Genomic DNA, 18,095 nt, shown 5'->3' with positions numbered 1-18,095 from the left:
CTATGTCCTTATCTAGACATTCGCAAATATCATCTATAATTTCACTTCCTACAAACATTTACTTGAACAAATTGTAATAGTTTGCATGCATATTTCAGGTGTTCATGTTTCCACCCAGGCATATGCTTTTAGTCTGCAAAACCTTAAAGTCTTCACTGGTTTGGGCAGATGTCAACAACAACAAGCCAACAAGCTACTTTTATTATCGAGACTTAAAAAGAGAGAATGAGAGAATAGAACTCCCTCTCCTTTTGCTGTGCTAAACAGCAGTCACAGCTGCAATCTTTCTACCCCAAGTGCACAAATTGATGGATTTTATTCCTCCACTATAGAAATAATCACATTCACTAACTAAATAAATAAGAATAACAAAATTGTAGGGAGTGGGCTTTCAGCCTAGGCAAACACGATGGGTGAAATCCTGGCTCTGCTGAAGTCGATTGCAAACCTCCTAAGTGTCTGTGTGGAAGTCTGGATTAAATGTAATGATGTATCTGCTGGTTTGAGCTAGAAAAGCTGATCCTTTAGCTCAATGATAAATCACTTCCATTCACAGCTGGAGACCATCTCTTTAGGCTCAGATTGGCTTATCTTCTCAATTCATTAATTTCCTCTCACTTTATCAATTGCACATGTGCACAGAAGTTTACACAGGAAACATCTGGTATTCTGCAAATGAAGAATCCTAAATGTACAAGTGGAGAGATGATATGTGTGACATAATTGTGAAGCTTATTTTAAAAGCATGGATCTGGGCATGATAATACCCGTATTCACCCTCACCGATTTCGCATTTGAAGCCACTTTGAAATTATGAAATGCATTATTATTTCTTGTGATGTTATATATGACATTGTCAGGTCTGGAATTTTTGGCAGGGAGGATGTTGCTAGAAATTCAATTTCTGGAACTTTGGGTGAGGATTTTGCTTTTAGAAGTGGTTTTAATCAGAAGTTAAAGAATGTAATGACTTAGCAATAAATGAAACCAAGAACTACTGCAGAGCCTCATGGTCATCCTAAATACGTGCAACATTAATCAATAATTATTATTCTGCATTATATTGCAGATGATACTTCCCCTGTATATTTGTCTATTATGTAAAAAACAACAGCAATAAATCCTCCAGTGTATATGACTTGATTACGACATAACAGTCACTGTATTGCATAATTCTGAAATGGCTCTAAACCTCACATCAAGCAGGACATACATAATCTCATCAACATACTGAATTTAATGCCTCAAAAATTGTATCCACAAGTCAACCATTTTCTGCCACGCTAAACAGAAGTACTTGAAAGACTTTTTTCTAGAGGGAACCTCGAGAGATTGGAGGCAGGATCTGTGGCCCTACTGATTTCCTCCTAAATTCAGTCTAGACAGTGAGGCCACCAAATGCAGCAAAATAGAAGTGTTTTCAACATTCAATTAGTCTTTATACCTAAAATATTTAGTGCTGCCTTGGCCTGTATTGTCTGAATTTTTGCTTGAATCTGAGCCAGCTTTAAACCAAATACATCTTCAGCTGTCTGTGAAAGATATCCATTTAAGCAGGCAGTTCACCTTCGTACCCGTGCAGGAATCTCCCCTTGCACAACTTGCCCCTCTGTCGGCAGCGTGCCAGGCTCCGGGCTAAGGACAAATCATTCCGAGGGCAGTCGTGAGTAAGCAGCTGTGCAGGAGATGCTTTTCTGAAGATGCTTCTCTCTTCAGCTGCCACTTTACTACTACATTGAGACAGATGTACAAATATGATTTGATTATATTCAAGGTTTCTGGTGCAAGCACTGCAAAGCTCATGAAAGTGCATTTTCTTCCATATTTAAAACTACAAATCCTCAGGCTAAGGATCATCTTGTTCTCTTTAATGCACCAAAGTACCTGGTGCTTTATGAATTTAAATGGATTTATTCTTGTGATTTACAATACTTCTGTGAGGTAGACAAGGACCACTCTTCTTTCTTACAGCTAGAGAACCAAGACATATGGAAAAGAAATCACCTCACTGACGATTTTTCTGAAAAATCTGTGGTGTTAGAGGAAATATCCCAGGCTTGTATGAGATCTAGTAGGGGCTTTGTTCTAGGAATGTGGCTTTTGGGGCACTACAATGGAAGTAATAGCAGTGAATCAATACACATCTTTACCTTCTTTTTCCTGTGTGAATTATCAAAATTAACTCTGGTCTATGTCCCCAAAAATAAAAGAGTGAATTTTTAGCAGGCTTTTGTGAGTTAAGAAATTAAGGAAGGCAAGATATCAATTTTTTAAAATAATTCAGACTTTGAGTGTTTTATTCAAAAGCACAAAAAGGGACATACTTAGAGGGATAGCGTTCAATTTAGAATATTAGGTTTGTTTCATTCTGCAACATATATTCACCTGACAAGCAGAACAGAAAATGCCTATAATTTGGGAATGAACATTTGTAAAACAAGATATATGACTCAGGATCACACTGTTTACTTTAGCAGTTAATATTTCCACCACATTCTGTTGCCGTTATCAAAATACATTTAATTTAGAAGCGTAAATCTTGTTGTAATTTAAAATATGCTACTTGCATTTGTCACAAGGGAAACAACATTTAGCTGATGAGATAAAAACAAACAAGTAAACACCATTAACATTCACAGGAGGAAACAAGTCCTGGCCAAACTGGGGGTTCTCCCTCCTGTTTTATGTATGACTGACTCTGTGTGCAAATCTGGGCACCAGCCAGTGCAGGGTTCACATACATTTTTAATATTTCTCAAGTCTAACCAGACAGCATGACATCACAAGCTTATTCAATTCAAAATGTCCAAATCAAACAATTCAGTTAATATAGTCCGTGTCAAATCATGCCTTGAACCATGACACACAAATTTGTACATTTCTGAAGTTTACTGGAAGGATAAGTCAGAGCATTTTACCATTAATATCCAATTTAATAGCAGGTACCAGGAAACTCAATCTGGCTTAACCAAGAGAGAACTTGGGGCAGGGGGGTTGTGCCATTTATAGTTAGAAGAGGATATAAACACTGTAGAGGATTTATGTTTTCATAGGAATCCTGAGCACTCTTTAAAATAATTTCCTTTCCCTCTTTTCAAGCTAAGGGCTAAATTCTATTTTATAGAAATTGTGTTTCTTGAAAATAGGGCAAGAGAAACCCAATATCTGCTCTAGTTGGGAAAAAGTCCAGGCTGTGCAGAACCAGAAATCACACTTTAAAATGTTTACAGCTGAAGACTGAATTGTATATACACACAATAAGATATTTAAGACTGCGTCAAGTGATCCAGGGTTTAAACTATGAAATAACTTTTTAAATAACTTCGCCCTACACTCATGTGTCTTTTGCCAAAAGCCACTGTGTACAATAGAAATATTTATCTGTCCTCTATGGCAAACTACCATTTTTTACTCATTTCAGATTGCCAGTTTTCTTTTATCTCACCAAGCCAGCCTGATACCAGCACTGTTGTGCATGGTATGTGACCAGATGTGTGCTTCTGGTTGATTTTAAGCAGTTCAAGCTGTGTAGAAGCCTGAATCTTTATTCTGTATTTACAAAAGACTCTGAAGCCCCTAAATGTGTTGTTCCTATTTGGCACAAAAGGAAACCAACATGGAAAAAAGATAATTCCTTGATTAAAACAAGGCTGGGGAGATTGACTATGAAGCAGTTTCTGCTCTCTGGTCAGGAGGCCTTAGTCACACAGGAGGAGATGCTTGGGGGCCAGGAGTTAAAACCGCATTAGGAAAGCTCCAGCTCTAAAGGGAAATAAACCATTCATCTTCCTGACAATTGCCCTGGACATCTTCCAATGTAAACGTACACTTTTTATGAGCTAACTTTGCCTTGCTAGAACCATAGTGGAAATCCACTGGTCCTGTCATGCTACCTTTGATATGATATAGCCCTTTCAAGATTCCTAAAGATGTGATGTACTTGTGCTTTCACCTCAAAGAATTATTTTCTCAGAAAGCCACAGCCCTGTTGGGGCTGTGTCAGGACCTTTTGCTTCAGAAGCAGCAGGGTAAGGATATTCACCCTCCAGATCCCTTCCTGGAGTGGAAAGGCCATGCAACACTGTCACCCTCCGGACAGATAAAAAGTCTATGTGTTTGGCAAAATGATTCCACAGTATGAGTTCTGCTCTGATCTGCAAAAAAGACAAGCAAGACAAAATGGCTTAGACCCGATTAGTGATTTTTGCATTGTTAGTATCCTTTATCACAATAATGAGGATTTAAATGCCCCATTAATTCTGCAGAAGCCTTCTTTGGTCCTTTAAGCAGGAGGTAGTAAGATTGATACTGAAAAATGAGATGACGCACTGGAGGTGACTCCCGATGTGTGAGATGCAGTCTCCTGTGGGTCCTGAGATAGATCATTTGTTCATTCTTGCTGAATTAAATTTTGACCTTGATTTCAGGAGTGCAAACCCTGATGGAGCCCACTGACACCAGCAGGAAGGTGTTTCAGATGTATATTCATATGACTAAGGACAGGATTTGTGACTTGCAGTACAGTAACAGTAGTCAGGAGTCTACAGAGCTGATGATGAAATCATGCAGAGGGCAGCAAAAGCAAATGACTTTTTGAGATTAAGACAAAGTCACTGAGAAAGAAGCATCATCTGACCACAGCCTATAGTAAACAGGAGCCGCAGTGCTGTTCATTCTTGTGGATGGCTGTAAAACCTGGAAACTTTACAGTTGTCGTGTCAAGCTACTCCAACTCCATTTTTACTCTCTCTGTACCCCTACTGTATACGGTGACAGGGTAAGAGCTCAACCACTGTCAAATACTCAGTCTTAAAATAACGTTCTTGCAAGCTCAGCTATGCCGGTTCAAATTTGAGAGTAGAGTGTCCAAAGCTGTTTTATGCCCAGTGGAAATATAGGCCAATAAGATGTTATGAGGACGTGCATGTAACGAAAACCCAGTCTAGTGGTTTTAATTCCACAGCGTGAGAGACTGCAGCCGAAGACTGTCTGGTGTGGCAGGGATTAAATACTGATAACATCAAAGTCTGAGAGCAAAACCAGATTGCCGCTGCAGAGCACAGCATGCCCCAGTGGGAACGAGTGTTCTGAGTCAAGGAAACAGCATCTGCTGTACCTGTGGCTGCTCTTACACTAGAGCAGCTGGCCTAATTCCTCATTAGAAAGATCTGCAAAAGCTGAATGCTTTGAATCAACAGATGTTCTACTCAGGACTCTTCCTGAGTTTTTCAGATATTCGGTAGTAAAACTGCAACCAAAATTTAGCCTATTATTTCTAAGTGAAGTTATCCAGGGGCCATCAAACTGCCTATTCTAGCAGCTGTAGGCTAATGTTCTGTGGACAATTTAGCTGACAGCATGAGCAGGAAAACACTTTAACAGTGCTGGTATTTGTATCACTACTGTAGTTCTCAGAGTCAGCAACCTTTTGAAAAGCACAAGAGGGCTCCGACATCCTGGGGGCAGTGCCAAGGCATGGCCTGAGCTGAAAAATGGCTTCCTAACACGATTCAGCTTCCTAAAGCAGCGGAATACTAGGGGAGGAAAGCTGGGCAAATTAGTGTTAACTGGTAGTTTTATTTCGGGGAGAAAATGGAGAAGGAAAGAGGACCTCCCACTTCTGGAAGTGGTAAGGTGCTAAGTAGTCCTACATGTAATGGGAAGCTGCACCCTCAGAGTTGCTCCTTAAACCAGGTGCTGTCTACATTTGATACAAGTCTTCAGGATTTTCTTCAAATTCCATGGCTACCAAATTGCAGAACACGTTGCTTTAGTCATACATACATACACATTTCTAACTCGATAGATCCTTACGTCTGAATCCTCTTATCCCATACAGAATTAGGGAAGGATTCCAGAATTTGCTGGTGGAATGAACCACCTTGTACACCACAAAGCAGGTTTTTAGGAGGTCACTGGTCTGGATCTGCTGCTGTCACAGCAAATGCAGGCCAGGTGTGCTGTGCCAGCTGTGGCTCAATAGCTCACGGTCTGTAGAAGGTTCACAGAGCTGACATTGAAGTTTCATGCACATTCGCTCTTTTAGCCTGTGTTGAACACTCCTGCTCTGTCTGGCAGAATTCCTGAAGCAGAAGGTGCTCTGGGAAATGTTCTTCCTCAGGGCAGACAGTATTTAGCTCTTAATTTTTTACGTAACCAGAAACCATATGTCTCAGTTTCTGTTTTACAATCATATCCTTGTCTTAGACCTAAATTTATCTATGTTCCACACCAGCCTCACTCGCTGTTGTTGACTATATTTAATTCCCTATTATTATGTGAAATTATTTTTGTCAGGAATGCTGAATTGTGCCACTGAGGTTAGAGACAATGTTGCTTGTACTAGAGAAATGAATTCCAGATCACTTGAAGTTTTCTACAGTATTATTTTGTGTCCTGTATCTTTTAAGCAATCTGAAAGTAATGCTGGAAATTTAGAAGTATTTTATCTGCTTAGCTCTCTTAAATGAATAAACACAGCAACATTTATAGGTGGTGACAGCAATGAGTAGCTCAGCTTGAACTATTACTTCTTAAGTACTGACAGTGTCTTTAATTCATTATATGTCAGAGATAAATACAGTGCCTCTTCCGAGCAGAGGGACAGCCTCACGTTATGATCCTGGTAACAGATACATGTGTGTCTAGATCTTTATCTTGTGCAGAATTGCAGTGAAGCTATTACTGATCTGCAGGGGCCAAGCTGGTTGCAGGCTGGATGCCTGGAAGATAGGCGGGTGGCACAAGGAGAGATCGGCAGGCTGTGATTAATTTGATACTTAATTTGGCCGTTAGTTTTGTAATATATTTGGACAAATGCATGTGTGTGTATGTTGTGCCAGACAGAAGCTCCCACCCCAGCTGGCATTCCCCAGTGCTCAGGTTTGGGGGTACAGAGCCCCACAGGAGGTCTGTCCCGAGGCGGCCAGGCTGGCTGGCAGTCCTGAGGATCCCACCGGCCCTCCGCATCCCAGTCCCATGGATAAAAGTCAAATCCCTCACTCCCAGTGGAAACATTCCCAAATGATGCCTGCCAAACATCCAGCTCGTGGCTGGAAATATCAACGTGCAGCAAAATGTACCCCTAAAGCGAGAATTTCTCAAGTGGTTCTGAAGAGGCCTGACTAAAGCAACACACGCTCCCAGTCATCCCCCAGCTCTAGGTGACAGTTTGATATGTTCTTCTCATTATTTATTTTCGGTCCATTAGAATTCTTGTCCATGAATTGCTCTCTTGAATGTTTTTAATTAACAAAACTATATTTTGGCTAATATTGGATTTTTTCAATCCAAGTAAACCAGCTTAAGATAAAAAATAAGCCGAAGCTCTGGCAAACACATTCAGGTCAGCCCTTCGCTAGATAAATTGTGTAACTTTGGTAAGGCTAGTCCCAAAGACTGGATCACAGTGCATTATATATTAAAAAACACTGGGAGAATTCCAGCATCCAGTATTAAGTGGGTAGTTGTAATTCCTGCAGGATAAAGAATGATAAAGATTTGTCTAATATTTAATCTAGCTACTAACCATATGATATTTCCTTTCTCGAACAGTCTTAATTTATTCTTAATTCTACTAATTAGGACTATAAAACTAAGGGAGAAAGTGGAAATCATCAGCAATTAAATCCATATTTCCTTGTAAAGCTATGGCTCATACATGACATTTATTTTCAGAGCTGTGCAGGAGTCCTCAGTGTGGATCTGTGCTTTCAGAATAATGCACATTCACGCAGCAGGTCAGAGCACGATCATCACCCTAACACTGTGCGCTGCCATAGCACCTTTCATCTGCTCATCTCAAATCACAAAACAAAGACAATTTGATATTAATGAAACCTTTAACAATCTGGAAGCAGAATTCCCTTATGAGGCATAACAAGGCAGTAACCATCTTTTCTCTCCAGTGCTTCCCTCTCCTATAAACATCTCCTCCATCTCCAGCCCCATCCAGCTGTTCTCCGGTTAGTCCCTGTGTCAGCCAAGCCCCCGGGCTCAGGCACGAGGTTGTGTGTGTCTGATAGGAAAGCGAGGCACAGCTGGCTGTTGTCTGTGTCTCGCTTTGGCTACATGTTCGACATTTGAACCAGAGAATCATCAGCTTTATGGGTGATTCGCAGAGATGACTCGATGCTTTGCGCAGGCCAAAAACCCCCCCTCATTTTCAATCTTCTGTTTCAATCATTAGACAATACTATTACTCTTTAATTGAAACTCTTCTCCCTCTGCTTTACCCTGAAAAGGATAATTAATTATCTCTCTGTAGCAATTGCTCTCAGTGCCTGATGCTACTGAAACAGATTCTACCTCATAATTTTCAGTGTGACCATAATGTCACATTATGATCACTTAAAATAGCAATAAAACTGTTTTTTCTCTAAGCCAGTGCTGCACAGCAAGCTCTTGCTGCGACTTCATCAGCAGCAGGCATGTGCTGTTGCTGCTGCCAAGAGAAAAGCAGGTCTGGAAAATGTCTCACTTAACTGTGTATATATATACATAGCAATTCTCTTTGGAATGAGAATGGGCTTTTCATATATTCTTAGGTGTTGTCCTGTCTTAGGGCTTGAGCTTGACTTTGAATAGAAAGTCTTTTGGTTAGAGAATTCAGGAGTTTCTCCTTGCATGAATTTACATATATGAAAGCATATAATTGGGTCATAGGCTGTCACTGTCTGCAGCCCATAGGTTCAGCAGCTTTGGGCTGAAAATAAATCAGTTCTCAAAACGACCCTATTAGAATCATCACATTAATCTTGATTCCCAAATGCTACGCGGAAAGAGATGACTTTTTGGCTTTTTTGCCCAACTATACTATGATTCCTATTTGAAGCCTGTAGAGGGTGTGCTCTCCATGTCAAATTAGGATTGAATGTCTTTCTGCAAAGTAACAATCTAGCTCAAACAGAAGTTACAAATTAGCAGAAAGTCAGAAAATATGACAACAAGAGTCCCTTTTGGAATTAAAAATCTGTCCAGTCCACTGCAGATCTCGCAGGGTATGGTCATTATCTTCCTCTGCCACTCTCTAGCTCTTGGCCTCACTTCAGACTCTTGTTCCAAAGCCTTAGGAAATGTATTAAAACAAAATTTACCAGAGACTGTGCAGCTCTAATAGCAATTATTTTAATCAGGAACGAGATGCTCTTTTTGAAAAGAAAAATGTTCTTGACCAAGCCACTGCAAAGCCTACATCACTTATAATTTTAGCGAAGAAAATGTTTCAGGAGGTACTTCAGTTTATGAGTCATCTCACAGGAGTACTTAGAAATCCTGAAGTAGATTACAGGACCCAGGAATCTCAGGAATACATCCCTGAACACTGACTTGGCCTTGAACAGCTCATTATCTGAGCGGGGAAGACAAAATATGGAGTAGCAGAATATTCTTTGCCCCAGTTAACAGATGGGGAAGGGAATGATAGGAATTACATTGCCCCTGTTACAACATGGACACTGTGGCAGAGCCAGAAACTGAGGTTAGAGCTCCTGGGTCTCATTCCAGGTATTTAGAAGCAAAAGCATTAATTCTGAGGAACTGTCTCTCTGTTGACCGTTGTTCAGTCAGGTACATCTATATGGCAACCTTCTGCACCCGTGCAAACTTTGCTCTCTAGGAGGGTAAATAACCAATCTATCATGGGAGACCCAAGAAAAGTAGAAGTTGTTTTCAGTTCCAGAGAAATTATTCTTTTATTTGTTCATTTTTAGGAACATGTTTCCAGCCAATCTTGTTGAGGCCACGTTCAAGCAGGTAAGTGGCTATATTCCTTTTACCACTGATGAAAGAGATGAGCCAACATCATAGAAAACATGTATCTTAGTAAACCAGAATCCAGATACAGAGATTGCATATTATTTCAGATACTGTTAGTACCTTCAGTATTTAGGAATTAACGAGTCCCCTTCTATTAGCCTCAGCAGCCTTGGTGTCTGAAGGCAAAACAAACAAGCACAAAATGCAAAGTGTGGCTACAGAATAGACAAGCTCCACCTCCTCCTGAGGCCTGATGTTTTAGGACCTTGAGAAAGCTGCTGTAGAAAAGCAGAACAATTTATGCCAGTATGCCCATAGCGCGATTGCTCTTACCACGGGATTGCAGTCACAGAGTAGCTGGAATCGCTTTAAGAGCAAGCAGTAACGCTGCACAAAGGAAGAACAGAATGCCATGTCCACTTAAAGCAATAAAACAATGTGTTTGGGAATAATCTAATTACCCAGACTGGAATTTCACCAGAAAACCTAATCTAAAAGTTCTGAGTGAGCAAGAGGCATGGCTGTGTTTGTTTCACCTGGGGAAATATTTCATGGCAACTTTACCTCGGGTGAGACAAAGAGAAGGGCACTCAGAACCTCTAAAGAGTCATTCCTGATTGTTTCTTATAGGAAAGCAGGTCTATCAGGAGATGGTGTGTTTGCTGCACAAGGGTCTGATTATATGAAACACTGGTTTTGTTATGCTTTTCCAAAAACTCAACTGTTTTTACAGATTTTAGTACCATAGTGACAGCACCAATCATTCTTCTTTTCATGCTTGTCCCTTTAACATGCAGCCTTGTTGAAATAGAGCACTTAGGAGATCTCATTAAACTATTAATTCCTGCTGGGATATTATAAGAAAAACTATTTTGTTTTCTTTCAGTATCGTACCAAGAGCATTCCCATCATTAAATCTAACAAAGCATCATCTGAAAGCACCACTCGTCGCATAATAATATATGGAGTCCAGGATGAGAATGGATCCAATGTCCAGAATTTTGCCTTGGACATCACTCCCCCTCCTGAAGTGATTTACAAGTCAGAACCAGGCACTAGTGATGGCATGAATGTACTGGGGATTGTGATATTCTCTGCTACAATGGGTAGGTTTCAGACATGTTTGGTTTGTAATAATACAAGTATCCATTTAAGAGGAAAAGACAGGGGTTGGGTTGTTTGGTTTCTTGATTCATCTTTTTTAACTGCTTCTATCTCAACTTGGTGGGGAAAAAGGCAAAACTCTTACAGAGCCGTTCTCCCAGTCCTTGGTGGCTTTCGTTCCACGCCGTTTTGTGGCATTCCACAGAAGGTAGAATCCCATATACAATACCACAGAGGGTGGCATTCCATATACAACACTGCTGGAAATTGACTGTGCCCCAGTTTGTAGTATTTTACAGTCAATTCCCAAAGTACGATGTCACAGGAGACACTATGCCAGCCAAAAAGTATTGGATACGAATGAATTAATTGCATGTGCTTATTAGGATCAAGGGCAATTTCATACTTCTGAACATAGAAGATCATTCATTGTCTTCCTAGAACTGAATGTATTACTTTTACCATGACCCTAAGTCTTGCTGGCCAGGGGCTCAAGAGGCAGAAGCTGAGAGCTGGTTTCTTCACGGCTGATGTACAGAAAATGTTCTGCCAGTTCTGCCATGTACAGCACAGCCTCTGCTGTGGGGTCAGCTGTGACTGTGTTAGCTGTGAACAAACCTGGGACACTGAACCCTCAAAACTTGTCATCTACTGCATTTCTCACTGTCTTCAGCTTTCTGCCACCCCTGAAAAAAAATGGAAGCAATGGAACAGAAGACATCTGGCTTGAATCTCTATGAAAGAAGAGCATCCTTCCAAAGTTTTTATTTATTCCAATCCTTGGTGCTTTGTAACAGTTTTGCTCACTTTGGCTGAGTCTTATTTACAGAAAGGTCTTTTAACACAATTTTTTATAGAAAAACAGCATTAGGGTGAGTATGAGTTCCTTTTACAGCTTCTTTAAGGTCCTTGAACAGCATAATAGCATAAAAGGACAAGAATTTAGACTTGACCTCTTTTTTCCTGAAACGGGAGGTGAATTGCTTAGTAATCTCAGTCCAGGAATAAATCCTGTGTATGAAAGACTGGACCTCTTTGCCAGGCATGCATTAAAATGGGCAGCATTTGACAGGCCTCACTCTTGTGAGGTCATGACACTTAAAAGGCTTGATGCTGAACTCAGCTGTGACCAGCTATCCTACCTCTTCTCACACAGTGGGCATGAATTTCTGTTAGGGATTATGACAGCAACTAAGTGCTGAGACATCTGATCTTTTTTTTCTTGGAGGGGCACAAATTATTTATTCATTTATTTATTCATTTATTCATTTATTTATTATTTATTCATTACAAGGAAAATGTTTGCACTGAAATGGAGCTTGGTTCATCAGGGCTGCAGACAGGAGGCCCCAGTCCTGCCTGCTCCCCTGTCTGTCCCCACCAGTAGCCACATGCTTAGACAGGACAGCATTTTAAAGAGTAAATTTCAGTTATTCTCATAAAATGAAAAGCATTTCTTCATTTTTGTATTATACAGAATTAGAAGACAAGACTCTTGTAAAACTGCCACCGACCAGGCTACAAGAGCTGAACTACATTTAATGTTCTATTACCAAAGATGGGCAACACGCTGAATGAAAGAGTGTTGTTTTCTGACCTAAAAGTTATAGCTTAGATAAATATTAACAGGCCTACAAACTCACATCTTGAATGCACAGCTGTTGTGAAATCGGTGACTAAGACAGCCGAAGGCATCCCTCCGTGCCCCGGGAGGGGATTGCCCTGGAGCGGCGCTGCTCACGAGTGCAAATATGGGCTCTGAGGGACCGACCCGGGCTCCTGCTCAAAGCGAGGACACTGTGAATCCAGAGCAAGTGGCAGCACGCACCCCACTCATAGCCCCCTGCCTCCCCATGAAAATGCCCTCAAAGGCAGTCTCGCTTGGTGCAAGTAGTTTTTTAAGTGCTTCCTTGAGCAATTAATTTCATCTCTTACAAACCTTTCAAGGAGGGATGGCAGATAATTAACAATATAGGAAAATGACGTCTATATGCATTATTGGAATCTAACACTATCTGGAAAATCCCAGATATCCCAGAGCTGTAGTATTTTACTTTCTGAGCACTGGGTGCACATAAGTGGGTTTTCTTTGCTTTCTTCTTTGCTGTTTAGTCTGTATAACAATCAGGCTTTTCTTTCCATGAATTTGCATTTCCTTACTTCCTCCAAGTAAGCCTGACTGGTTATGAGGGTTGGTTGTTATTCTGTAGACAAATAACTACTAGAAATAAGACGGAGACTCCCTTACTAACTCCCTGTTACCAGAACGAACCTCAAATAGTGGCTTTGCCCCAGGAGTGTCTCATGTGTGCTGCCTGGTTGTACACAGCGCACAGGAAAGGCAGACTGAGGCAGAGACAGCTTCCTTTGATACAAAAATGTTTTCCAGTTTGTCTTCAAAGGGTCCCTCAGAGCAGGTAATTCCTTCTCAGGGCTCTATGAAAGATATTTAAAGAAACAGGCTTGCTACCAGGGAGCTAAATCTACAGCACAAAAGTTTGTACCTCCACAGGGAAGCTTTCAGGGAATTGCAAATGAAAAAAAAAAAGGGAGCCAGGGGAGAGCACCCTGTTTGGAGCCAAAGCACAAGGCTGTGGCCTGGCTCCCCCATGCTCTTGTGTTTGTGTAGGGTGAGATTTCCACATACCATGTCTGTTTATACAGCACAAAGATCTATATTCATCCAGTCATCTCCCACTTTGAATTACAGCAGGGAGGGAAAGCACGGGGGCTTTGGATTAAGGCACTTGAGAAATTGAACCTGAATGCCTTTGTTTGCAGGTATAATGTTGGGAAGAATGGGGAACAGTGGTGTTCCTTTGGTCAGCTTTTGCCAGTGCTTAAACGAATCTGTCATGAAGATAGTGGCAGTTGCTGTTTGGTAAGTAACTGTTTTAGTAAGAAAATCAACATTTTTTTAAAAAGTAAGAAAATTTCAGCAGAAGAGGATGCACAGAAACCTCATAAACATTTTTTTTCCAGGGAAATAGATGAGGGTGAACGATCCTTAGCTTCGTGGGGCTGCCTCAAAGATCAGAGGAACAGTAGGTGACCGCCAATACCAAAACTATCAGCTTAGCATCTTCCCCACCCTTCAGGTCCCCAATGTGGCTCAGCCCCATGTAGGGGGGATCCCACTACCAGCACTCAGCCTGGTCCAGTTTGACTGAACTGTGTCAGGGAATGATCACTTGGTTAGATGGGTCCAAGTGGGTTGTAATTTCTGGAAGGATGTGGGGAAGTAGCAAGTCTCTGAAGATGGCACAGCTGCAAGTGGAAGATGGCTGGATGCCTCCAGATTTTTTTTCTTTTTTTTTTTAATGTTAAGCTCTTTCAGCACCCATGGCTTTGTGTCTAGCCATGGACAGAAGCACAACAGTTTTGATAAAGTACCTGTCCCACATCCAGTCCAGAAACTAACTATTCTTCTGCCTATCTATTTGCCCTGAAGCAAACTCCCAGGCTCTCCAAGAGCATGTCTAATTCATGTTGATTTTTCTCCTGTGTCTTCCAAAGGCAACATAAATATTTACTTAACAGCTTCCAACTAAAATCCATGAGCAGTTAAACGAGCATAAACATATGAGCAGAGCTTAGGATTCATTCCTCCTCTCCCCAGCAGATGACCTGCCTTAAGCTAAAACGTCAGAGCTGCCTTCTGAACAAGAACATTTAAAAGTCATTCCTGCCCAGCACCATAACCTCAGCTGTGCTGATGAGTAAGCCACACAAAATGTTGTTTAGCTCAGTGCTTTGGGAACGCTCCTCAGGTGTGAGAGAGTGGGGCTTAGTTTGATAAAACAAGAGAATCCAGCTGTGCTGCTACCAGACAGGTGGCTGGTACCGCTCTGCTGCTGGAAGTATAATACATGGATTTCCCCTCTCATATTGTTTGGTGGAAGTGAGCAATCTCCTGATATTGACTATCTTTCTTTTTGCTCAGGTATTTTCCGTTTGGAATTGTGTTCCTAATTGCTGGTAAAATCTTAGAAATGGATGACCCTTCGGCCATTGGGAAGAAACTGGGTTTCTACGCCATTACGGTGGTTTGCGGCCTGGTGGTGCATGGGCTGTTTATTCTGCCAATGATGTACTTCTTTATCACCAAGAAGAATCCCATTGTCTTCATCAGAGGGATTCTTCAAGCCTTGCTCATTGCTCTGGCCACGTCCTCCAGGTATTACACAGTTTCTAGACAGATGCAACAAAATACCTGCTAGGTCCTTACTACAGCTTTCTCTGAGGAACAGCACGTTACAGCAGTACTGGAGCAGATATATTTGTATCTGAACAATGGCCTGTGTCACTAGTGTAATTTTGAAAGATGTGTCTCTCAACATTCAGAAGTTATGTGGGAGCCATTTGACAATAGTGTTTGTCACATTGTCTTCCCTCAGTTTAAAAATTATTGGACAAAAATGTTTTTTCTTGAGGACTAGAAAGGAAATAAGGGTATTTTTTCATAAAAACAAACATTGTACTTCTACAAATCTAATATATACAAGGGACACACAGCTCATCCAGAATTTGGTTTTGGTATTAGTGGAGAACCTCCTAATTCAGTCATATGGAAATGTTTTACCCTTTCTACTCTTCTTAGTCCTTATTTCTTGCTGCATTAAGACTGTGGTTGCAAACTATTGTCCAGCAGTGGGAAAGTATTTAGCTGTTCTGCTCAACGAATAATATCTTTTGCATCCTTTTTAGGGAGGATGTACATTGAGTTTTAACCATAGCTGAACACTGGTACAGTGAAAATGGGAAACAGCTTGTGAACTGGTTACGAAAATGACTCCAAGCACAGATAAACTGGTGTGTGAGAAGTTCTTGAAAGGGCTGGAATAGACCTGCGTGGAGAGGAGACAAGAACAACAATAAAAATCACGTTTCTGTGTAGCCAACATCACCAAAACACAGTTTCATGGCATCAGTGGCTGAAGGCTTCTTACTCTGAAGTAACAAGAGCAGCCACACCTACCACTTCTTATGCCATAATAAAAGCCACAGTACAAGCAGAAAATGCCATGTAAATAGGTCTATTTAGCACATCTTATGCATTTAATATTTCTACTGCCAACTGTAAAGGAAGAGGGCTAACGAAAGGAAAAGCTACCTTTCTTTCACCTCATTTTTGCTTTGGGATTTTTAGTTATTATTGTTATTTTACAGAGAGACTGGAAAATAGTGAATTCTTATCCAGATTTTGAAATGATGACAGCTACTGACAAACATCTACCTTCATCTACTTAATTTAGACTTCAAATTAGTAATTAGTACAAAATCAATGATAAATTGGGAACATATATTTATAAATGAAAAATTAAAAAGGCTTTATTAACCCCCAAATATTTATTCTAATAAACAATACTGACTGAATATTTAATCTAGTTATACCTTAATACTGATTCCTTCTTCCATCTTATAATAATTTCTATAAGTTGAGCTCTGAAGACTAATATATCCTTTCAGGCAATAGTATTGCACCAGCTTCTTATCCCTTGTGCCTCTAATCTTACTTTTCTCTATAACTTCCCGATTTCCTTGAGGAAGAATTCATGTAATCTCTCCTACAACAGCGTGACCCACTTAGAAATAAAGTGCATTTGCAACTGGTGGGATTACAGAAGGAAAGGGCAGGAATGACATCTAGATTAAAAGTTCTGGGAAAGCAGTCAAACAAATATTGATTTAAATAACTAATTTTTAATAGTCTAATATGGGCTGTTATGTAATCAGCACATATGGCTTTGCATAGGGCATCATCACTGATAAATAATTATGTGAACTTTGCAGAGATCTGGAACTCTTCTGCGAATTATCCGAGTAAATAAATACATGGAGAAGTAACAATGCTGCTTTCCTGACCTCAGATTAGTTGATGTCATTCATTTTTGCTATAATCTTGTGCAAAACTTGGTTTTGTTACAAAACATTACTTGTAATTCAGTAATTACTGTCAACACTAAAAGAGAAATAATCTCTATTTTACTGAAAAAGAGAAAACTTCGGTTGTACTAGAGCTGTGCTAGACTTGGGAAAAGAGCCTAAAGTTTTTATCCCCAGCCTGTTGGCCTGATTAGGCTCATTATAGTTCTAGCAAGGTCTGACAAGGCAATTTGGGGCAGGAAGGTCAAGTGCAGATGGCTGTTTCTCTCATGAATATACATACAGTGGTTAGGGCAGGAGTGAGCAGAGGAGAAGGAATGTATAGGAATTAGAGGAGAGGAGAAAGTGATTATTTCAGCACATTTGGAAGGTATTGGCTTTCCACTATGCTTCATTTTACAAGGTATTTTCATATATAACAGTTTGCTCCAAACCAGCCTATAAAGAGCAACATACTGTGACATACAGAGTCAAGAAAATATTATGTTCTGGGTGGTGTTTTAAACTCTAATTAGGCTTAAATAATTAAGGGAAGCTTTTTTATTGGAACATTAAAAGTTTGTAGTTTGAGATGTTGTCACATCCCCAGATTCAGGTGAGATGCTAATTTTGCACTCAAAGATGTTAATGTTGGAACAGGCTCATCAAGTTCACATTTGACACACTTGACTATCTGCCCTGCTCCTCTAAGAATTCTGTTTCTGAAGAACTCTGTTGATGACAACTCAGGGTTTTTTAATCTGTGCCATTCAAGTCATTCTCTTTTTTTAGAAAAAAAAGAATTTTTCTTAAAACTCTAATCTGAATTTTGAAAAAATTTTGTTCCTCATTTTACCTTTAGCATCTATAGAAGAGTTTGTCCTTTTCCCCTCTTTTGTGTTAATGAGCAACAAAAATAACCAACCTTTTCTCCAGTGTAGATCCCTTTATCAATGAGGTTTAATCAAGACTTAAAAGATCAGCACATATTCCACCATTTTCAAAACCAGATTACTTTTCTTAATTTTCTTTACTTTGCACCAGCATTGCATTTTGATTTTATAACTGATTTACTAGTCTGAAAACTTGCAGGGCCTGTGCTTTTTTAAATAGTGATTTCCCATTTCTATCAAGGAAGTTTATTGTTTCTTCATTGGATCTCATGTTCCTACTCTGTCTCTAGCTATGAGAGTATCGAGCCACTTTACAATCACAAAGTGCCCTCTTTGCAGTTCATAATATATGCAGGTCCAGGCTGCTTGTGGTATATTTCAGGGTTAGAAATGTTCCAATGCCAGTATGATCAATCATAGTGATAAAACAAAAAGTCAGATATGATATGTAGTCACCAAAATACACAACCAGATCGT

The 18,095-nt window shown here is 40.2% G+C and overlaps 1 protein-coding gene across 1 annotated transcript in view; it reads left to right on the top strand.

The window, feature by feature from the left end:
* The window catches only part of SLC1A7 (solute carrier family 1 member 7), a 49,971-nt gene that overhangs the window by 17,484 nt on the left and 14,392 nt on the right, over positions 1–18,095 (top strand). The window contains exons 4-7 of the mRNA XM_065656074.1: positions 9,711–9,753; positions 10,643–10,862; positions 13,642–13,741; positions 14,804–15,037. Of these exons, the coding sequence (XP_065512146.1) occupies positions 9,711–9,753; positions 10,643–10,862; positions 13,642–13,741; positions 14,804–15,037 (597 nt within the window). The remainder of the gene's footprint in view (positions 1–9,710; positions 9,754–10,642; positions 10,863–13,641; positions 13,742–14,803; positions 15,038–18,095) is intronic.

The sequence above is a fragment of the Caloenas nicobarica genome, chromosome Z (assembly GCF_036013445.1).
Source record: "Caloenas nicobarica isolate bCalNic1 chromosome Z, bCalNic1.hap1, whole genome shotgun sequence".
Taxonomy (NCBI): Eukaryota; Metazoa; Chordata; class Aves; order Columbiformes; family Columbidae; genus Caloenas; species Caloenas nicobarica.
This window is presented reverse-complemented; position numbering and strand designations above follow the sequence as displayed.